Genomic DNA, 23,596 nt, shown 5'->3' on the forward strand with positions numbered 1-23,596 from the left:
GCAGTGACATTATCTGGTTGCTTTTTGGTAATGATTAATGAAGAGGAAAAACAGTGGTAACCTCAGACAACCGAAGAGCTATAATCACAAAATCACTCTTAGAGGAGCGGAGACGCTCCAGAACCAGAAGGTGAAAGGTATTCTAACTTTAAAGTAGTGCAAACTTTGAGCAGACTTTCTCTTCTGCATCTCTCTCTCTCTTCCTTTCTGCATTTGTTTCTGTCTCTCTGCTCTGATCACAACCTCAGGGAAATGCTATAACGTCTAAAGTACACATGCTCATTGTCATGCTGCACTATGAATCCTCCTCTACAAACATGCAAACCAGCATGTCTCTAAAGAATGGAACACTGCCTCTACTTGGTCAGGGTGGAGTCGATTAGCTGCAGGTGTCCAAACCAAACCTTCCAGCCTTGAATATTCCCAGCAGCATGTTTCACTGCGGGTTTGATCCACTGCGGTATGGTTCTCTCTCCTGTTGATCTCATACATCCATCTGGTACTTCCACTAATTTAAACTGGGATTCCCCAGTTAACACAACTTCATTCCATCATCTAATGTGAAACACTGCTCTGTCTTAGCCCACCTTAAGCTTTTGTCCTTGTTTCCCCTCCTGAGAAGTGGTGTAGAGATGTTCCTCATCCGTCTAGACACCAGTAGAAAGCCTGACAGGACTTTCGTTGACCTTTTGTTGATTGTAGTCTTGTGTTCTTTATTTAAAAGAATCTGTATCTGTGATGAAGCTCCTTTTCTGTCTCCCAGTGAACAAAGCTCAATCTATTGATCTGCTGATGGTGTGCTCCCTTTGTGCTGTGGATACACCTGATCCAGTTTCCACAAAGTGTCAAAGTGTTTTAGAGCCCCGTGCACTGCCTCCTTAGAAACCTTTAGTAAAGCCTTGATTTAACTCTGAGAAAACCCCACTTTGCTCAGAATAACAATCAGACTTCCTGCACTTTCACTTACCATGTCTGCCACTATCACAGTGCTACTTAGTGAGCGATGTTGTGCAGGAAACTTGAGGTCCAGTCATATTTCTAACAGGTGAAAACTGACTGTAGGTTGGTTTAGTTGAACAAACCTCAGATGAGTTGATCAAATCCAGTGTCATCTGAATGTGGTTTTGAAAACAGAGTTGACATGATCAATGTCACTAATATAAGTTCGACTGAAGGAATAGAGAAGAACTTGAAATATTTCATCTTCAGTTTGAAACGTCAGGACTTCTGGTGTTTGTAATGTTTCTAAATTCTCAAATTTTCTATGACATTTGCCTCCCATTGCCTACATTATTTAAAAAGCTACAGTAGCTGTCTGGACAATGATTTGGTTGAAGTAACTTGGAACATTGATAAAACAGTCCTGTCCATCGCATAGTTTTACACATGGAAACAGTTGAAGAGAGGATACAGAGGATATGTTCTGCTCAATATTTGGATAATGTGCAGTATCCCTCCCACTAAAACATAAAAGAATCAGACTTGTTTTTAAAACCACCATAATGTGACTAATAGATGTAATAATGCCACAGGAAGGGGTGGGCGGGTCTCTTTCTTCAGTTCTGGCTCTTTATTTATTTATTTATTTTGCTTTCAAAATATGAATTATGAGCTAATGCATCCACCAAATCCATTGTTAAGACGTCATTAGATCCATGTGTCCAAAATTGAAAATTTTAAGGGAAAGGATGCTCAAACTTCCTGCTTCTTGTGTACCACACTGTTTTTCAAATAAAACCTGCATCCATGGTCTTCCTACTTGGATGCTATTATGGACTATCTCAAATATTATGCAAATTATTTGGTCATATTCTAGTCTGGGGAAATTAGACATTTTTAGTTGAGTAAATATCTGAAACATGGCATTAATTCAGGTGAAATTAGACATTTTAGTCTAGAGGAAATAAATGAAACATCACATTTTTTCCAACCCATTTCACAAAATAATTGCTCTGGATGGAGGTGGAGGGGAAACTAGCCAGAAAAATAACACTGAGGACTGTTTTCAGTCAGCTAAGCAGCACAAATTTTAATTTGGTCAATAGTGAATTACAATCAGACACTGACTGACGGAGCAAAGTAAGAGTGTGTTTTAGTGTGCGGCGGATGTTCTCAGGGTGAGGAAACTAGGTTCTTGTTGCAGGTTAGTCTACAGTCTAGGCTTGAGAAACTCTGGGTGGCACACTAGCTTTGAAACTTACCCCAGCCGGTGAACCTGTGGAGAAGAGCTTCATCATGCATTCACACATTACCTCGATTTCCATGTGTATTTTATAATGACCCCTGTCCCGGCTGATCTGTGTCTCCATCAGTCAGTAATCGCTGCAGTCATCCAGAATCCTGATCAGAATAGAGAAAATGTTCACCCTGTTTTCTGACTTCTCTCTCCCATCTGTCCTTTTCATCAGTGGACTCATGAAGACTCAGTAGACTATGTGAGTAGCCACAGGGTGTGTTGGGTGGACTGGAGGTTATGGGGAGTGTGTTTTCTGTCATAACATCCTCCGATCTCTGTGTGGGTACTAACGCAATTATTTTTCCTCTCCTGTCATCCCTCTGAAATGAGAAACTTGACAGAGTGTGCAGCAGTTTTCCAAGCAAGCCTCATTTAAAGGAAAAGATGCTCAGCATTGCACCATTTCCACCTGGAATACGCATGTATTCTCTGTCTCTACACTTTATATGAATAATGGCATCTGATTATGAGGTCTTTGCATTTTTACTAGGTAAAATGTGAGGAGGTAATTTTCTTGAGTTTACTCATTTTTCATATGTCAGGGGAGGCCATGCTAATCTTCAAGGATTGCTTAGGTGAGGTTAACTTGACAGATGCAGCAGCTGAAGGCATGTAGGCATGTTAACTATTCTGACTTTGCTGCAATCCAGTATTCCTAGTAATTCTTGCATTGCAGGATTCTGTACTTCACATGAATACATCCAATTATAACACTGATTGAGATAAATGTAAATAAAAAAGCAAGAACATCAGAGCACAGGATTGGCTTATTGCATGTCTGATTATGCAGTTGAATAGAGTTGACATTGCAAGTTATGTTTGACTTTTATTTAACCACAGTAACCACAATCCCTCTGTAACTTAACCAAATGTCTTGAGTTGCCTAACCTTAACTTGTCTTAGTCTCCAAGTTCTAATGGGACTTTCCACCAAAAGTGGCTGAGATTGACCGTGCTAAGATCCTGTTGGGGCTCGAAGAACAACTGAAACAGATGTGGAAGGGGAAGGTCAAGATGGTGTCAGTGGTATCAGGAGCATTACGGGTTGTATTCCCAGAACAAGGATAGCTCCACCAGGTTCCAGGTATAATATCTGAGATCTCTGTCCAGAAAAGTGTAGACCTAGGAACAGCTAAGATACAGCACAGAACCCTCAGGTAACCGGAGGGACAAAACCATGTGTTCCTCTGCATCCTCCCTGAAATTTACTCCTGTGAAAAGAAGCAAACTTACAGTCAAATAACAAAGTTACCATTTAGTAAGTCTGGTTTTGCACCTCTAAAGAAGTAATTTGTTGTGCAGTTGGCTTTCCTCACTTTTTTTCCTCAATCTTAAATCCCTGAGGCCAGATCCATTTTCTAACCATGCAGGATTCTGTCACGTCAATCCGATCTCTCAAACCACAAAATCAAAACCAAAGAAACTGTCGAGAGAGAGCTGGCAGGTCCTCAGCAAACAAGGAAACGTCCCCTTTAAACTCCAACTGTCTGTTTTAAACTCCTCTCTCTGTGTGCCAGACTTGTTTCTTGACTTTTCAGTGTGTGTGTGTGTGTGTGTGTGTGTGTGTGTGTGTGTGTGTGTAGTATATTCACTTTAATGTATGTTGGGGCGGGTGGGAGTGTCACAGTGTCGTGCATCGAGCTTTGATATGAACACAGACATTGACACAAGACTTGAGAATTCATGCCCCAATATTTGCTGCAGACAACCAGGATGACAACTGCGACAACTCATTACTGTGTGAGCGTCTGCATGCGTGTGTGACAGCTTGATTTTATTCTGGAAGTAAAGTTCAGGTTGTGGTTTCACTGTGTATTTGTTATAGCCCAGGGAAGGAATATCTGTATATCGACCATGTTATTGCACACGCACACACACACACACACACACACACACACACACACACACACACACACACACACACACACGTATACACACAGAGAGAATATCCCAGGCTCTACAGCAGTAATTGTCAAACAAGCGTTGAGCCTCCAGTACAGCGTCCCTTGCTCCTTCCTCTCTCACTTTGCTTGAATCCCTGCAATCACATTGTTATTTTATTAAATGCGAGGTCTGTTTTCTCGTACCTTCCATCCAATAAAGACCCAGACTGCTTATTGATTCTACTTGAATCCAGCTCGTGTTGGTTTATTCTGCAGTACAAATCCACAGAGACTTCAGTGCATACAGCTTTTGTTTGCGAGCTTCTGTCTGCTGTGCCGAGCATGAAAAGTGCAGTATTTTCATCCCAGCTCTCTGCCTCATTCCTGCTCTGCAGTGCTGATGGTAACAGTGTTGTAACTCCATATGCCGTGTCAATCTAACACAGTTCAAGAGTTCACCAGAGGTTTCCGCTTACTGGTGGTGAAAGGCACAGGGGTTATTGATATTTGTTGGGTGATATTTTTTGTTGGAATATGCTAGTAAGTGAGCAGTCGATTCTCCTGGCTTATGTGCTATGTGTGGAATAAATCTGCAGGTAGAAAGACCTGAGACAACTGGGCCAGAGCAGCTCCATAACTTTTGGAGTTTTACCTACTTACCACAGTGCTCCTTGGAGGGACAAACCATGAACCAGCAACAGGGTGGTGGAAGATGTGCTGAAACCAATTTTGTCCACATTGGGTAAAATTGTAAAATACAGAACTGTTCTGCTGATAGCATCTCGGTACTAGAAGGAACCCTTCAGGCTATATCCACATAAAGCCTTTTTTTGTTTTATAATACATAACTTCTGCTATGTTTATGGCATGCATTCACACTACTTGTGTCAGGAGGGATAGATGGCCATAAAGCAGAAATTTAGAAAACGACGCAGACACCCATGTTAATTTTCTAACGGAGTGTAGACACTGCTTGTATATAGATACGCTCAAGCCCTTCATGACGTCACCCATATGTCTTCTTCAGAGCATTCTGGAAACTCATAATAGTGCCATCATGATCTTGGCAGTGTGGCATCACAGCATCCACCTATCACTCAAAATGTCTATTCTCTCAATTATACGTACCTTGAAGTCCTGACACTGTTTAAACTGATTAGTTAGACAAAAGATTTAACCCACATACAGTCGCCATGAACTGGGGAATTAGCTATAAAGACCAAACTTTATTTTAGTTACAGTCTGTACATTTGTTTATTTCTGCTGTAAAGGTGGACATTTTAACATAGATGTCTATGGGGACTGACCTGCTATTGGAGGCACACTCAAGTGTTCATTTGAGGAACTGCAGTTTCTGGCACTTTTGGTCAACTATGTTTCATTGGTTTTTGCTAGAGATACGGACCCGTACCCGTAGCCTGTGGACTACGGATACGGCACTTGCCATTTGCCAATCAGATACGCTAGATCTGGTCACGTGACTCCCGGTAGACGTTAGCGGTACGGACCCGTAGCATCAGTACTACAGGTACGGACCCTAAACCTAACTCAACCCTAACCTTAACCTTTGCTTACCTTTCAACAGTTTGCAGTGGTTAGCAGCTTCTTGACTCGCGAGACTCGCGTACAGGTCCTTATCTGTCTGGCAAATGGAAAGTGCCGTATCCGTAGCCCACAGGCTACGGGTACGGGTCCATATCTGTAGACACTACCATGTTTCATTACTTGATTTGTTTTGTGGAAGACATCAGCCAGGACTCCCAAGCTTATTTAACTTGGATAAAGAGTTGCAGGCATTGTCGAGCTTGCTGTTTTCGCTTGTAGCTACTTTGCAGTTAAAGAAATTTTTGATCTTACTTTTCACTGTTGTGGTTCTACTGCTCAGCTTCAGCCCCTTACAATGAAATGTACAAACCAAGCTAGAAACCTTGGCGTAGTCATCGACTCAGACCTCAATTTCAGCAGCCGCGTTAAGACAATCACAAAATCAGCTGACTATCACCTTAAGAATATATTAAGGATTAAAGGACTAATGCTGAGCAGGATTTAGAAAAACTGGTCCATGCATTTATTTTAGCAGACTAGACTACTGTAACGGTGTCTTTACAAGACTCCCCAAAAAGTCCATCAGACAACTGCCGCTCATGCAGAATGCTGCTGCTCGAGTCCTAACAAAGACTAGAAAAGTAGATCACATCACTGCAGTTCTTAGATCTCTACACAGGCTTCCTGTCTGCCAGAGAATAGATTTTAAAATCCTGCTGATGGTCTATAAAGCACTGAATACTTAGCTGATCTGCTGTCACTTATGACCATCTGGACTTCTCAGGTCATCAGATACAAGTCTACTTTCTGTCCCTAGAGTTGGAACTAAACATAGTGAAGCAGCGTTTTCTCATTATGCTCCACATATCAGGAACAAACTCCCTGAAAGCCGTAGGTCCGCTCCAACTCTCACTTCTTTTAAATCAAAGCTCAAGACTTTTTTGTTTTCCACTGCTTTTCTACTATAGCTTATTTTGGCTTGTTTTAAATGCAAATTGTAATCATATTTTTAATATATTTCTGATTTTCCTTTTATTTTCTGTTTCATTATGTTTGTCATTTTAGTCTTGCTCTTTTCTGCTTGTCTGAATGTTTTTAATATAAAACACATTGAACTGCCCTTGTGTATGAAATGTGCTATACAAATAAAGCTGCCTTGCCTTGCCTTCTCCCTCTGTAGTATTTTCCACAGGTAAACAGCCAACTCCCTGCTTTATGTTAATGCAAGCACCTGCGTGCCCAGTGTACATCAGTGGTCATGACATATCTGCATTTAGGTGTGTTACTATGCACAGAGTCTAGTTCTGAAATGGTGCTAAAAGGATTGTTTTTAGAGAGATTGTTTTTGATTTAAAAGGCAGTTTTTAAACAAATGCTGTTAATGTGGCTGTAGGCTTTGAGGTCTTGACAAGTCTGTGACTCAGCAGGTCGCTGCTGTTTTGGAGGCTTGTGAAAGATCAACAGCACATTAGGCAGGGACATAATGTTTTGGCTCATCTGTGTGTACAATGCACTGTATATTCATGATTGAAAACCTCATTCGAGTTGATGACTCCAGCAGATCATCATCAATGGCATTTAGCTGTAGATAAGCCTTGACCTGGCACATAAAAGACTTAATTTGTAATGGAAGGCAGTTTCTCAATATGACATCAGTAAAGGAAAGGCCAGTCTGACTTTGCTGTTTATCAAAGAGAATTAACTTGTCTAAAAGTCCCTGACAGGGAGAAAAAACGCTTTAATAGAAATGGAAAAGTTGTTTCCTTTCAGATTAAGTGGTCGACACATACACAGAGCCTTTTTAAATTTGATAACTGATGTTACTTGCACAACTGGGTTCTACAAAGGGATTTACAGTGTGTTTGTCAGTCACCTGTTCGCATATATACACACAAGCGACAGCAAGCCTGCCATTAGAAACAACTTGCAGTTGATTGTCTTGTCCAAGGACACTTTGGCACATGGAGGAGACAGGGATTTAGCTGCCAACCTTGGGATTAGTGGACAACCTGTTTATGACTCAGAGAATCTGTTCACCTTTAGGAAACTGTAATTGACATTTTTGATAGTTTTCTGATATTTTACAGACCAAACAACAAATCAATAAACTGAGAAAACAATAGCCAGATAATTAAACTGTGAAAATTATCCTAATCATTATGCACATAGTTTTGGGTTGATTTGCCCAGATTTACTCGAGATTTGGCTTCACGCCATTGCAAAGTGACATTCAAAACCTAGCAGCACTTCAGAAATAATCCCTGCTTATTCTGGACAGTCCACAGACAACAGAGCCTGTTTCTGCATTGCATTGTAGTTTGAGTTTTGCAGTCTCAGTTTTGCTGCTCATCTACGCTGTAGCTCTTTTGATGACTCACTGTAAATGACTGTAGGCAGAGTCAGACTAATTGCATCGATGCACTACTCTCTTGCAAGTTTTCAACAATCGCATCACTTATTTTTCACAGCTTTGAAATGGCCTTTCCTAATGTTTCATCATGTCGATGAGCTAACAGCTCACTAGCAAGTTGTTAATGAAGTAAAATTAATGGGAAATAAACAGTGAAATTCTTCAGAAGCAGAAACCTTTGTTTTATCGCATTACTGAAGCATTTCTCAATGCTGTTTTTGGACCGAATTGAGAAACTTTGAACGACTGTTATTATCTTCCTACCTATACGAAGACGATGAATGTGACAAACCACAAAACCAGATGATTGACTAATACAGTGGAGGTGTATGGTAAAATGAAATATAAGCAGTTTCACAGCGTGATCTATTTCCAGAAAGAGCATCATGTTTATTTGGATATTCCAAAGTGTACATCATTCACAGTTTTCTCAGACTTTACTCTTTGCTTAAGGAATAGTTCTCTTTATAATTGTTGTTATTAATAACGACAATTGGGTGATGCTGTTTCGCGACAACAAAGATCCGCTGTACTTGTGACTTTGTTGTTTTTTTTATATGGTTTGTATACTTGAATTTCTTTGTGTAAACCACCAAAGGATTCATAAATGGCTTGTATTTTAAGACTGATGTGATGCAGATGTTTCATTGGTTGCCCTGTGTTACCTGCTTGATTGAGTCGTAACCAGGCGCTCTCCTATACAGCATTCATGTCCTTATGCAACTTTGAAGGTGAGCAACTTCTTTAGACCGAGGCTATGAAGGCCAAACAACAGGCACATGTCTGGAAAATAGTAATATGAGGAGGCAACCAGCATTGACTATATAGAGAAGCCCTTCAATAAATCCAAGGTTCTACGCTGTGGAAATAGGCAGTCATGCACTTGTTCCTAAGAAACCATGTCCACAGGAGAACAATGACTCCAACCCAGTTCTATGCCAGAACAAAAAAGCTCATATTAGCTGTGAAGCATGGTGCTGGAAATGTGTTTTGGGTTGCTTCATTGCCTCAGGGACTGAGCAGCTTGTAGTGATTGGTTTCACTATGAAATGTGCATCATATCAAAGAGTGCTTTGAAAACAATAGGCGGCCACCTGTCTAAAAGTTGAAGTTGAACTGGCAGTGGATGATAATAAATGAACAAACAAATCCAACAATCCATGCTCACAAAGACGACATGGAGGGTTGTTGGATGGCCTCGTCATTGATGTGCTATCAAGGGATTAGAAATGAGCAGTAAATGTTTAAAAGAAATCAGCAAGCTGATGTCAGAGACTGGTGGATAATTATGACAAACATCTACAAGCCATTATGTCTGCTGAAGGAGGGGGCATACGCTTCTGAGACCGCTTAATTTTTCCACTGAAGATAATTACATCTATTGATATTTTTGGTGGACGAATACATTAAGAATATGTTTCACTGATCTAAGTTTATTTCTAGGCACTGTTTTAAAGATGATTCAATGTTTGATTGTCCTAACATGTCCAAAAATGACTGTATCAAAATTATTGCCACCCCACAGGCCCAGAAGGTTATTTCAGATCCCACCTAGGTCATCCACCTGTAATAGTCATTTTATTCATTATTTATTTATCCTGCAGATTTTAGACCATTCATCTACAAACTAGCCAAATTATAGAGATGACTTTTATTTATTTATTTATTTATTTATTTTGGTGCTCAAATCTTTAAGAAACACCATTTAAAACTGCAACAGTAATATCTCTCTGCAGAAAGATGAAGATTAATCTGCCTCGTCCATTCACACATACAGCAAAGACATTTTATTAGTGTTGTTGAGAGATCATTGCATGTTTTCCTCCCACAATGCATCTTCATCTAGGACAGTGGTTCTCAAACTTTTTCAGTTCAATACACACTCACACTGTGTTTGTCTTGCTATGTATTTGTCTATCCTAGATCAGTGTTTCTCAAAGGGAGGAAAAGGTCCATCTACACAGGACTAATTAGCTGAACTATTGTTTTACCGTCTGCCCGTTTTTCACGGCACACAATACACAAACTGTGCTGTCACGGTAACCGTCCCCAATGGTGATTAGCCGTCAGAGAATGGAGAAATATTTGACCAGGGCAAAAACGGAAATAGAGCTGGAGACAAACGGTATACAACCTACAAAAAAAAAGTCAGGAAAATATAATGAGGCTTATCTAGCTAAGGGCTCCACAGTGAATGTGGTAAGAGGTGAGGAGACACCCCTGTGTGTTTTGTGTTAGGAAACTCTCGCAGCAGACAGTATTTGAGAGTGGCCGTACCAAGCCTACAACCCCGTTTTGAAAAAATGTGCAGTTCAAAACAGGCTCACTGCAGTCACCACACACTGTCTTGTTCATCTTGGCCAAATATCTGTGTCTCCTCCCCCCTTTTTTGGGCTGATTGCAAAATTATTGCACAATTTCAAAGATTTTTTCCATATTTTTGCACACAGTGCGAGTGCGTATTGAACTGTATGTTATTGTTATGCATGTGTTATGTTCTATTCTTCTGTGTTATACAAAAAAATTCATCTGTTTTTGAGAGAGGACATATTTATGTTTAGATTTATATTTCATCTTCTGGTGGGGGGCTGACAGAAAAAGTTTGAGAGCCACTGTCCTAGATGAAAATGCATTATGGGAGAAAATATGCAATGTTCTCTCAATGACAGTAATAGAATGGCTTTTCTGTATGTGTGAATGGACGAGGCAGATTAATCTTCATCTTTCTGCAGAGAGATATCACTGTTGCAGTTTTAAATGGTGTCTCTTAATGCTTTGAGCACCATAAGTAATGCTCCAGTCCATTCTGTTGTGTATTTTGGTATAGTGATGAGACAGTTCTTCATGTCACCAGGATTTTTCTAGTTACTGTGGTGAAAGAAAGTCTGTATATTTTGTAATTAAATTGTCCGTTTAGATTGTATTTATTCAGTGAGCTATAGCTTCATATTTTCTGTGTTTTCTATGAATTTTATTTTAGTTGACCAGTTATTTCAAGGAAGGTGTCTTTATAAACTCTGTACAATTGCCTCGCAGAGCTTCTTTCTGCGGTTAGTACTGTTAGGACATAGGATAGACAACATTGCTACTACATGATTGTGGTAAAATGATATGTGACATTCAGACATAGGTCACTTTTACATTAATGTTCTTCACAGCTTACATATCTACAACATTGATGAAGAAAGCCACAGTATGATATTTTACATACAGAAGATTTGACATTTTATTAAGTGACACAATGCATGTTATTACTTTAATAAACAAAAGACTAAATCCAAAATGTGCTATGTAGCAGTTTATTTAACTGCAGCTTATAAACTGTGACCCTATGTGTGACACATCACCTGTCTTAGGTGAAGAAAACTACCCCGTGTGACTTTCCGCTACATCCCGATCAATCCTGTCTCCATGTCGGGGATCATTTAGAATTAAAAGTAATAAATGAAGTTCCATTTACTGCCCGCAGCCCTCTTTCTTTAGAGATGCTGATGGTGATCCTGCTGCTGTCTTGTGCTGCAGTTATTTAATCAACTCAGAGGAGAGACGCCTACAAACAGCTGGAAGTAAAAAAAATTGACTGTGGTTCCTGTTAAGGTTTTATCAAAACCAAGATTACATTCACTATTGGTGAGTTAACGTAATCAGAGTTGCTGACCTTTTTATTGTAGTAAAATTTTATTTTTATTGGCAGTTAAGGTCACAAAGTATATCTCTCATGCTGTGGGATATTTTTGGTGCTATATTATTATTGGTGCTAAAATGTGTTTTGTCTGCCTGTCAATTTTCTGCAGGAGTTCAGACTTGTTGAAAGGGATGTGGAAATGTTACTGGGTCTGAAAAATGAGTAGGGTGCTTATTCAGATATGAATCTAACACATTTAGATGCCGTCGGATTGACAAGGGGGAGAGTGGGTCTGTAAGGTGCTTTTTGGTTTGTTCTGTGAAATCAAACGTTACTGTGTAATCCCTATTATAAACAACCAAAGGTGCTTTCAGACGATGAGTCGTTACTGCTGTGTCTGCAGCCCAGTAATATTAATATTCTACTGTGTATACTAATGGGTGAAAGCAGTACTCAACTTCCTTCTGCCACGACCAGCCACCGCCACCTTACTTCAACCCAGCACAGGATAAGTGGATAGTGATAATGGATGACTGAATGTGAAAACCTGGGGTAATAAATCCACTGCTATTTACATAACAGTGAAAGGCTGTAAGAAAAAAAATCTTTAAATTAGATAAAGCAGCAGACCAGACTTCAAGGCCCGAAACAAAAGTCTAGCTGTGTGCAGTCTGAAAGCTGTGGCTAACTAACTTGCAGAATGTTAGCCCAGCTTCCCTGGCTGCCATTTAAAATGTCAAATTTAACAATTTCTCAGATTTAACATGCGGACTGTGGGTGTAGATGAAAGGTCTCTAACATTTATTGAAATATCAGTCAGAAGTGTCCCTCCCTGAGTGCCGGCCTCTGTGGGGATGAATCAGCACAGTGTGGTAACTGCTAATGAGCTTTCATAGTGGAGTTGTTTCTAGCATTAGTGGTCTCCCCACTGGCGATGAAGGTTGAACAGGGATGGAGGTGGCAGACAGTGGCACATGAATTCTGACACACAGGAAGTCACTGCTGATTGATAGTCTCCTGTTGAAGCAGACTTTCCCTTCACATGAGAGACGTCTGCTATCTCAATGTAAAGTGCATCAGACTTTCAGAATTCATCCCCACACACTCCTGCTCGCTCTGTATTTGAAAGGCACATGAAAGACCAATTTGATATTTTTCCTTCTCTTTTCTAAATCAAGACAATCTCGAGCCACAAAAGTGAAAAGGAAAACCAGCAGATTAAAATAATGAGGCTTTTAGAGGACTTCACGCATCCCATCTCTCTCTTATCTTTCGGCTTCTTTACCCTGCAGAGAACAAAGGAAGAAGGGAGATATGTTAACTCTTTACGCCCCAGCTGAATTCTGCTCTGTAGAAATCTGCCCTCAAATTAGAAGAAGAAGGATCTTTTTAACATCCTGTGATAGATATTAAATTGCCAGTCATAAAGAAATAATTAGAACGTTGGTTCTTTCTGGAATCTGCTTTGGCAGGGCTTTGCTGGTTTGCACTGTCATCTCCGTGGTGCTGTAACCCCTGGGCTGTAGGCGGAGGCTTAGTTCTGACGGGGAAAATAGAAGCCACCAAGCTGCTGCAACTATCACCCCCCACACACACACACACACACTCACAGCTCCACCACCATCCTGCTGCCATTTTTCTCTCATCACAAGCTGCTTCATCTCTGCAGGTCCTCTCCACTCATCACTCAGGAGTACCACTAGAAAGGAATCCTCTGCTATCTGAGAGGAGTGGGCCTTTTCTCTGCTTTTTAATGGACTTCCAGCAGCTCACACACTGTACCTGTGGTTGTAGGGTGGAGGAGCATGTAATCCGTGATGTGAGTGTCTGACAATTTCCTGCGAGGACGTATGAAATTATTGATTTTTTTTTGGCTTTTTGCACTTTCAAAGACTTTAATTAGCCTAAACGTATCATTCACAGAAATTTTGTACACTTGGACAATCTTTTGTAATAAAATACTGTAGATTATAATGTGAGTCTTAAGCCTGGAACGTAGTTAATTCCAGTAGAGCTATTCTTCTCACTGCCTTCTTCAAGCCATTAGTATGAGATGCATCAAAAGTTCCAATACTACACCAATACAAATCCTTTACTGTACCTCATTTAATTGAAGCCACCGTTTACTTCAAAGTAGTCTTCTTGTGCAGCAATACACTACTTCCAATGCTCCTGCAATGCTTTTAAATATCAGTCACTATTTGCGCTGGATCTCTTAAACTGTGCAGAAATTGCAATCCTTTATCTTAAATTTAAGGAAGTTTCCTAACAGGTACTCCTTGCACATGGTACACGACAACAACTGTGATGCTCTCTGTGCACGTGCACCACAAACAATATTAGAACCTTTTAGGTCACACCATACGTGAAATCTTTGCCTATTTTTTCCCCTTGTGAGCTATCTATGCTCAAGGAGTTTGTTGTCACATTGTACACCCAGTGTCTGTCCATAAGTAGCGGAATTGTAGCCGTTTACTCAATACTGTACACCTGTTCAGTATTTTTCAAGAAAATACTTGGGTGTTACTTTCACAGTTAGTCTATCAGTACTTTTGGTAATAACACAGCTCAGGCAGTTGAATCCCGTATGTAATTTAGTATGTGCAAGCTCCTTTACATGCGCCTGTCATCACTGCACCTGCTTTAAAGCTCAGCTAAACCGTTGCCTGGAATTTAGAGTGAGCAGCTTGCCTCGGTTCAACTTCAATCTGACAATATGCCATCATGCCCCATTTTACTTTTTCGAGACGAATTTCTGGTCACACATTTGTCTGAGCTGTTGAACCACATAACTGAGAGGAAACTAGAGACTTCTCTGGGCGCAGACATGCATCTGTTAAACAGCTATTATGTACTGAATATATTGCAGAGATTGCAGCCAGAGAGTGGCTGCGAACAGAACTTTTGCTGTCAGAGCAGTGTTTTGTACTGAAAAGTTACAAAAGCATAATGTAGCCAGTCAAGCAGGTGACCTACCCACAGCATCTTAGGGCCAGGCAGCAGCTAACTGACGAATCATAAATGATACAATTTAAGATTGCATATGATATAGCTGAAGAAGAGCTACCCTTGACTAAGTCTCAGATCATCCTTATTAAACAGTACAGAACATGCACTTGCACCTTTATTTCTGTTCACATCATTTACATAGAGACAGACATTACCAATGTGTGTGGGAACTAATACCAAAATACCAAAAGCTATGGTTGAAATATATTATTCAGAGCCAAAAAGCATTGTGAAAAAGTTTGTGTGGACTCGAATGAAAAAAACTAGGTACACCACGACAACTAAAGTAAAATGTTACTCTGGAGTCATGTTGAGATCACATTTTTTTAATGAACAATATCTTTTTTAGCCTAACAATGGACTGAAATCATTTCCATCTGCTGTTAGGTAGCTAATGCTATATGCTCTTTAACTGTTCGTGGTCAAATGGCCATGTGCCTGTGTGAGGCTACACACCATCTACCTGTACAGTCAAGCATCAAGGAGTTAATGGAGGGTTTAGAAATGCTCTTCAGGTTATACATTCATGGCCATCTCTTGACTTTTTCCTCAAAAGCGCAGTTGAAATGCCTGGGGAGTGTTGGAAATGTGAAGCTGATGCATGTTGTGTGTGCTTGACTTGTCTAATGTGCCTGAGTGCCTGGTACAATAAACTACCTGACAGGATGTCAATTGAGCTGAGGTTGTTGTCTCACCCTGAATGTTGTTGCCCTTTCCTCTCTTTTTTTTTCCACCCCTCCTTCCCCTCTGTCTCTATTTTCTCTGTGCCTCTACCTCTTTTCCCTCCACTTCTCTTTCATCATCCGTGCAGGAGGCCATTATAACAGGTCTGATCCCAGAAACTACCTATTCAGTGACTGTGGCTGCATATACCACCAAGGGTGATGGAGCTCGCAGCAAATCCAAGGTGGTCACCACCACAGGCGCAGGTGCGTGAAGTGCTTCTATCTGTTACTGCACATTTTAAAATTAATGTTTTTTATCGTTTCATGTAAGCTAAAATATGTCAGTTTAATACCCACAAGGTTTTGATACGACAATCTTTCTTGCTTTGGACTGACCTGATTTCTGTCTAATAGTAGCAAGTAGTGGAAAGTAGCTATTAGTACATTTATTCAAATATTGTACTGTAATGTAATTATAAGGTACTTTATTTGAGTATTTCCATGTTTTTCAAGTTTAGATTGACACTCCTCTACACTTCAGAGCAAAATATTGTGTAGCATTTCAATTTTAGTTACCTTTAAGATGTATTTTTTACACAATGGGTAATAAAACAAGCTTTAAAATGCATCACTTTGCTCTGGATTAAACCAGTAGTTTCCAACTTTTTAGGCTTCTTACAGCATATGATATCTGGTGTACATTTCAAATGTCTATGAGTCATTACAGCTTCATCAAATTGTGATTTTTTTCCTTCTGAACTTGTCACGTTTTATATTTAATAAATGTTGCAGTGATGCAGTATCCCAGCAAAAATCTACAATTATTTTCCAAAAACTGAAAACAGGTTTGAGGATCAGAACTTTATTTTTTTCTTCTTTTCTTTAGCATTAATCATATGATGAGCCCTCGCATGTATCTGCTGTCATTGTATATAAAGCAGCATAGGTTTTATAGATTATTATAATATTTATATCTCTATACTGTTGTGAGATGTTGGGACACTACAACATCACTAGAAATGCTAAAATGCCAGACTTAATTTGTAAAGGCAATAATAGTGAAACTGTTTTCCTGTGCAATGATGGATTGTTTATGACACTTTTGGTTTTTGATCCAAGTGAAGTGGTGCTAATCTGTCAAAGCTTCCAGTTCATATTTACATACCAGGATCTCAGAAGTTAGTCTAAAAATCTTATGACTTTGTAATCATTAGATCTTTCAAAAAAGGTTCCATTTCTCTCTATGAAAGTCGTGCAAACAAAGCAGGTCAGGAAACAGTATGCCATGTGTTCTGAGTGTTGATGTTTTAAGAATTTGTAGGAGTCTAAAGTAATAAAGACAGGTTGGCAAATGTTTCGTGTGTTGCAGTGCCTGGAAAACCCACGATGATGATCAGCACCACCATAGGGAACACTGCCCTGATCCAGTGGCAGCCCCCTAAAGAGATGGTGGGGGAGCACGTGGGATACCAGCTGCAGTACAAGAGAGCAGAGGAGGAGGCTTTTACCGTCAAAGACTTTAGAAAGACAGACGATCATTTCACCGTCACTGGCCTCCACAAGGGAGCCACCTACATCTTCAAACTTTGCGCCAAAAACAGAGCAGGCAACGGGGAGGAATACATGAAGGAGATCAGCACCCCTGAAGACATCCCCAGCAGCTACCCACAGAATCTGAGCGTGGTCGGCCTGACTGCAACCTCCACCAAGCTGGCCTGGGACCCTCCTCCTCTGGCTGAGAGAAATGGCAAGATAGTCAAGTACGTGGTGGTGTACCGAGATATCAACAGCCATCACAACAACACCAACATCACCACAGAAACAGAGATGACTGTCCAGGGTTTGCAGCCTGACACGACCTACGACATCAGAGTCCAAGCTTTCACCAGCAAGGGTGGAGGCCCTATCAGCCCCAGCATCCAGAGCAGGACCATGTCCACCTCAATGCCAGGTGAGATCCACAGGCGGTTCATCACTGCTGCATAAACATTCTGCACAACGCTCCATGATTTGGACATTTAGGGCTTTGTTTGCCTGTACTGACACAACTGACACAAACACAAAGTCAAATGGTTTTAGTTCCTTTCCTCCTCTACATTTTTTATATATTTACCCCCTCTCATTCAATGTGTTGTCTGCTCTCAGTTCACAACTAATTTTAAATAATTCACTATTATGAATTGGTATAAATGCTTAAACTTTGTAAACATGGACCTGCTTAAAATATTTCTCTTTAAGTCAATCTTACAGCTAATTCTATGTAAAAATGAGCACCAAAATCTATTTCATACAGATTCATATTTTAAACAGAGAAAAGAGCATTTGTGGCTCCCTCCTTTTGAAGTGGTCAGTGTCCAACTCTGTGGCCGTTTCCTGATTTATGTGTGGTGGTATTGAGATGTTTGTAAAATAGGATGAAAAAACAGTTACTGTACGTCAGATTTTCAAATAATCATCACCTGCAATATATAGTTCACTGTAATTTTGAAATAAAAAGAACTTTTGGCGCAGCTAAGGATGAGATGCTTGTTGCTAGTTTCATAGTAATACAACAGGTTACTCAGCTCAGGAGTTATTCAGGATTTTAAAGAAATGCTGATACATGAAGTCAGTCTGAGATGACTGAATCCACACGACAATGGCCATCATACATGTCTAATGTGTAATTGGTCTGTACTTAAACAGCACTTTTTCACCTTGAGAGCACTCAAAGCACTTTACAATGTTTCTCATTCACCCATTCACACACACACTAACACACCTGGCAACAAAGAAGCCATTCAAGGTGCTCATCTGCCATTAGGAGCAACATTTAGGTTCAGTATCTTGCCCAAGGAAACTTCAGCAGAGGATCCAACCGTTAACTTTGTGGTTAGTGGATAACCTGTACTACCACCTGAGCTACAGCCACTTCAGTGTTCTTCTCTTGCAGGGTCGTACGTACCAATTAACAAGATTTGCAAACATTGCAGAAATGCCCTCAGACCTTATTAGGTAAAATTGTCAGGTTCTCCCAGTCCAAATCGTGTTCAGAAAGATAAATTAAGATCCACCTTATCTTGTATTTTTACAACTGGATTTGAAACATAAGGCATGTGTTTAAGAGGCTGCACCATCAAACATGAAGTAGTTCAGGTTTGAGAGCATTCTGCTGAAATAACTCCGTTCATTACTGAATTCACAACGATGCATAATCACTGTCCTTGGAGGAACATCCCTTCTAAAGATGAATTCAAATTATCAATGTGCATAATTGAACACAAATTGTAAAAGTCAAAGGTTTTGATGCTTATTCAAGGGTTTTTCCTTAAAAGTTATTTTGGTTTTCTATAGTGAAGAACAAATCTGAAGACACCATAAATACCAGATATGGATATATGTAGTGAGAAACAAAGCACTCAGAGTAACTTGACATTTTTGGTCTGAGTGAAATTAATGTCTGAAAGGTTCTATAAGTAACGATGTGAAGTAATTTACATCTATTAGTCATTTTTTATTGCCAATGCGAGAATGGATAATAATGAAACTTAAAAAATGAAACCTCCCTCACTGTCGTGGCTGACTATAACAGGCTGTGGACTGATTTCTATGTAAAGGACTTGAGATGAAGTGGAAAAGCCTAAAGATGTGACGGTTATGCTCGCCTTGCCTTGCCTTGTCTCGACTCGTCTTGCCTTTGTAGGCTTTTATCCACTGCAGGAAGTTTTAGGGTGGCTTGAACCTTTATGGGTGTTCTAACCACAAGAACCTCCCCCTTAGAACCTCTTTAAGGGCCGTTTTCAGAGGAGAAAAGGTAGCTGCTTCTTAGCAATCCTGAAAAAAACTGCTGTGTGGGTCTTGTGACTGTGACTGGTTAAACCCATAGAAAAAACAGCAATTTTTTCTGCCTCTCAATGTTCTCATCACGTAGAAGTCTTCTCTGTCATGGTCGCCAAAAACATAACATTCACAATATAGATTATCATAATAAACTGCCATTCTTCTTTTTCTTGCGTGCTCAAAGAACTGAAGTTACGTCCAATTACCCCATTTGACATTGTTTTGGTGCAGGCAGAATTAACGTAACAGTTGAAGATGTCCGATCCAATGCCACAATGAAAACAGAGAGACTGAAAGGGACGTTTATGATGCAGTTCCTGTAAATATTTGCTCTAATTTGCACCTGCGCCTCAGTTCCTGCAGTGGAAAGCCATCACTCTTCTACTCTCCTAAAGCACCAGCAGCATGGACATTTGCTACTGTTAGCTTAGCATTTCCTATCGTCAACAAAAGACAGGCTCCCAGGCCAACACAGACTCCTACAGAAACTTCAAGTAAGCATGAAATATAGTGGCAGCTGTGTATCGGGAGTATGACTGACACTGAGGCAAAACTAGAGTCAACATTTGCAGGATGTTCATTTCATGAAAGGACAAAACATGAAATTCGTCAAAGTAAGGCCTCATGTAGCCAGATCTATCTCCACATTTTGTCTGAGTGCTGTGTTAATGCTAGAGACCTAATTTATAGTCCCAATTGTAGTTTGGAGGCAAAGTGTAATCACAGTAGCTCTTAAGTTATTTAGCTCAGTTATGTTTAGTCGTATGCGTGGACGTCAATGTTTTAGCTGATGACCAGTATGCTCACTTTTACCTGCCCTTTGAGTGCAAGCAACATAAAGCTGAAAGAAGTTAATGGCAACATTGGTATCATTATTGACAAGGTTTTTCTGAATGTTACCCAGAGAAGATGCAAATTAGTAATGGACTGTTGTTTCTCTGTACTTAGCTGAGCTCTTTTTGCCAGAATATGGATTCCTGTAGTAGTTTGATTGGACTGTTTGTTGATATCAAACCACAAATCAGCTGATTATCTCATTAAGAAGAAAGAAAGAGACCATTTTAGCTTCATCGGGGCTGGTTCACAAACTGAAAGTAAGAGCTAAAGAATCTACGATAAAAACAGATTTTTGTCTCTTTCCACTTTATTGATCATTAAGTAATTCCATAGGTGGTATGTTGTAGTTGTGATGTCTTCAGTTTTGTTCTACACTTTAAAGTATTAAGAAAACCTCTAAATGAGGTGACTTATTTGACTGCATAGCCTCATTTTCATGCTTTATTACACCCACTCATCATCTTTAAATCATCTCAGTCATGTCCACATTCAAATTAACCACCTAATAATCATCCAGATCTTCCCTCAGTGTTCACCAAGAACTTTGGTGTGAAGGCTGTGATGAAAACATCGGTCCTGCTGACCTGGGAAGTGCCAGAAACCTACAAATCTCAAGTTCCTCTCAAGGTAAGATCAGCTGCACAGTCTTCCATCCATACAACAGTTAAAACAGACATTATGGGCTTTGAATTTAACAACTAAAAGAGGTTTCTTAGCAATACTCTCACACAAGTTGTGAATATTTGGGACCAAAAAAGGGCCAGCCAGAGGAGGTGAAACTGCCCAGACAGTGTTATTGATGTAGACAGAATGATGGCCACAGAGACTTGTCAAAAAATAGAAGAGCATTTGGAACTGGACCAATATTAGAATAAGAATACCTACTTTGTGAAACTTTTTGCTCTTTTGGCCTTTTTGTGGGAGCAGCTGCTTCATAAATCAGCAAGAGGATCAATGTGCACCCTATTAAATTGCGCCTGTATTTAATGACTGTCTATTTGTTAAGGGGTTTGTCTGTGCTGTCATTCAGCCGTCGGCACTGTGTAGCTCTGGTGATAAACGACAGTGAAAAAAACTAAAGTTTATGACTGCAGCTCAAGCATAAACTATGAGTGATATGATAAGTGCCTCACAAAATACAAAGCAGACAAATTTTGTTTTAGCTAAGTGAATTGAAGCTGCAAAATAAGTACAAAAGCCTGAGAAAACAGAAACAAAACAAGCATCATGGCAAACAACAATTAAAAGAGCTGACTAGGAGCAGCTTCCTCAAGTTTGTGCCTCGACAGAGACCAAAACAAAATGTTTTCTTGCAATGTGTGTTTTAGCCAAAGATGGATGGGGATGCGGCAGATACTTCGTTTAGTCCTTGCATTTAAAAACACAGCGTGTAGTTTCTCTTTTTCTCTTTTAATTAGTTAAACTAACATTATGAAAGGCTAGCTGCCTCCACCTGCTAATCTGCTGCTGACTATAAGTTTCAAATTTAGCCTACAGATGTAACAGTGGGGTCAAATTTCTCATATCTTAATGAGAACTGAAGCAAGTGCTGTTCCTACAATTATTTCTATAAGAGCCAGGGTGAAATACAGCAAAGGGAAGAAACTGTAGTGCCAAGATGAGAGGAAGGATTATTAATCCTCGAAACTCCAAGCAGTTTCGGAACATTTTTGGCTCCTGTCACATTTTTACACATCACACAAGTGCAGGAACCATTGGAAAGATCAAAATACAGTGATTCCTTTGTTTTTACAGTTTCTGCTCCTGATCATGGTTGGAATTTGGGCAGTTTTTTAAAAATTCACCAGGAGGTTCTGGGGTTCAGAGGAGAATTCTAAAATGTTTCAGCCTTCTGTGTTTCCCATTTATATGACTAATGTGACTCAAAGTGTCATGCTGACTTTGCACCCTGCCTCCATCACCACAGTGACTCACAAATGGCAACAAACCAGCATGTGCCAATGGATATGTCAGTGATTAGGTCAGCCAGCAAGTATCCCCTAACGATCCCTAACGCCGTTAGCAAACTGTCCGTTCCAGACGCCAAATTTCTAAGTTTCCTTTCAGTCTGACAAAAAAAATCTATGTTTAAAATTATTGTAATGGTGAAGTTTCTTTTTTTGGAAAACTGCAGGGACCCATGATAACTGCCCTGTAAATGCCATTCACAAGCTGTTTTGTGCAACACTTCATTTCCCTGAATCTTTACAACAGAAGAGGAGAGTTCGGAGTTAGCGTGACCCATAGAGACACCATATTTACATTAATGGGAAATGCTGCAGACTAAATAAACTACTTTATATACGTGTTTCAAAGGCATAAATGTGTGTATGTAATGTAACTGTCATTAATCATACTGCATTACAGTTAATTAGACACCTTTATTCTGGTTTCAGATTCTGTACAACCAGCAGAGCGTGGAGGTTCAGGGCAACCTGAAGAGGAAGCTGATCACACAGCTGCAGCCAGACACTGATTATTCCTTCGTGCTGATGAGTCGAGGGAACAGCGCTGGCGGCCTTCAGCAGCAGGTCTCCATCCGAACAGCTCCAGACCTGCTGACGATGAAACCGGCTCGATACCAAGACGAAGTGGAGGAAGGCGGAAAAGTGACCATCAGCCTGCCCAAGGTCCCTGCTGGAGCCTCTGTCAGGTTAGTGCTGTCTGTTTGAAAAACAAACAAACAAAAAAAAAAACAACACAGGATTTCATAGCTTCTCAGAAACAATAAAAATGTTTTGTTTTTTTTGTTATCGTTGTATTGTCTCATATGACATTACAGATGCATTCCATCTATCAATTTTGTTGACCTAGATAAGGCTAGTTCAAATTGTTTAACACTGAATGTCTTTAAATGCATCTTATTTGAGAGGCTGCTGATCAATTTTTAATTGATGATGCAAATGTAAAAGTAATGCTATTCAGTAACACCTGTATAATGTTCAAACAAGTGAAATGGAGATGTGCTAAATTATTGAGTTACACCACCCAGCTATACAAAAAATAGTTACATTTTTCTATATCAAACTATACAGCATTATCTACACAACTGGCAAAAACAAAATCTACCTTATATGTAATGCATCAGTAATAATAACAATCTCTCTTTTTCGAGACCATTTGTTGTACTGTTTACAGTAAATTTGATCAAAGGAAAAGCCATACCTTATTCAAATTCAGTGCACTGATATTATCACTCAAAGCACCCTGGAAACCCAGGTCTGTAAATGTGTCCCTCATGGGCTCTGGATGTCCTCCACTGTGTCAAAGATTGGACTTGGATTTCATTTTAGGGAAGAGGTAGAAGTCACAGGAAACCAAATCCCACAGAGTTTGGTGGGTGGAGATCAATGATTGTGTTAATGCAACCAAAAACATGCGTTTTCATGATGGAGCACCTGCATGCCATTATGCCACCATTCAGGTTGTTTGTGCAAAACGCTCTCCCTCAGATACTTTAGAACATTAGAAGAAAACTCTGCCACGACAGTCCGACTCCAGCAAAGGACCATGCACAACCATGTGAATGTCAAGAAAAACAACAAGCATACTTGTGCGCTGCTGACCT

General features: G+C 40.0%; 2 protein-coding genes across 16 annotated transcripts in view; one reads left to right on the forward strand and one right to left on the reverse strand.

Annotated features, from left to right (window-relative positions):
- The window catches only part of agxta (alanine--glyoxylate and serine--pyruvate aminotransferase a), a 491,885-nt gene that overhangs the window by 316,267 nt on the left and 152,022 nt on the right, over nucleotides 1-23,596 (reverse strand). The window lies entirely within an intron of this gene.
- The window catches only part of ptprfa (protein tyrosine phosphatase receptor type Fa), a 396,740-nt gene that overhangs the window by 291,610 nt on the left and 81,534 nt on the right, over nucleotides 1-23,596 (forward strand). For 9 of the 15 annotated variants that reach the window (XM_022191302.2, XM_022191308.2, XM_051947512.1 and 6 more), the window contains 4 exons: nucleotides 15,519-15,636; nucleotides 16,742-17,323; nucleotides 20,546-20,655; nucleotides 22,425-22,681. In XM_022191302.2, the coding sequence (XP_022046994.2) occupies nucleotides 15,519-15,636; nucleotides 16,742-17,323; nucleotides 20,546-20,655; nucleotides 22,425-22,681 (1,067 nt within the window). The remainder of the gene's footprint in view (nucleotides 1-15,518; nucleotides 15,637-16,741; nucleotides 17,324-20,545; nucleotides 20,656-22,424; nucleotides 22,682-23,596) is intronic. The other 6 variants (XM_051947515.1, XM_022191304.2, XM_022191312.2 and 3 more) reach the window with 1 other exon arrangement.

The sequence above is a fragment of the Acanthochromis polyacanthus genome, chromosome 4, assembly GCF_021347895.1.
Source record: "Acanthochromis polyacanthus isolate Apoly-LR-REF ecotype Palm Island chromosome 4, KAUST_Apoly_ChrSc, whole genome shotgun sequence".
In the NCBI taxonomy this organism is placed as follows: domain Eukaryota; kingdom Metazoa; phylum Chordata; class Actinopteri; family Pomacentridae; genus Acanthochromis; species Acanthochromis polyacanthus.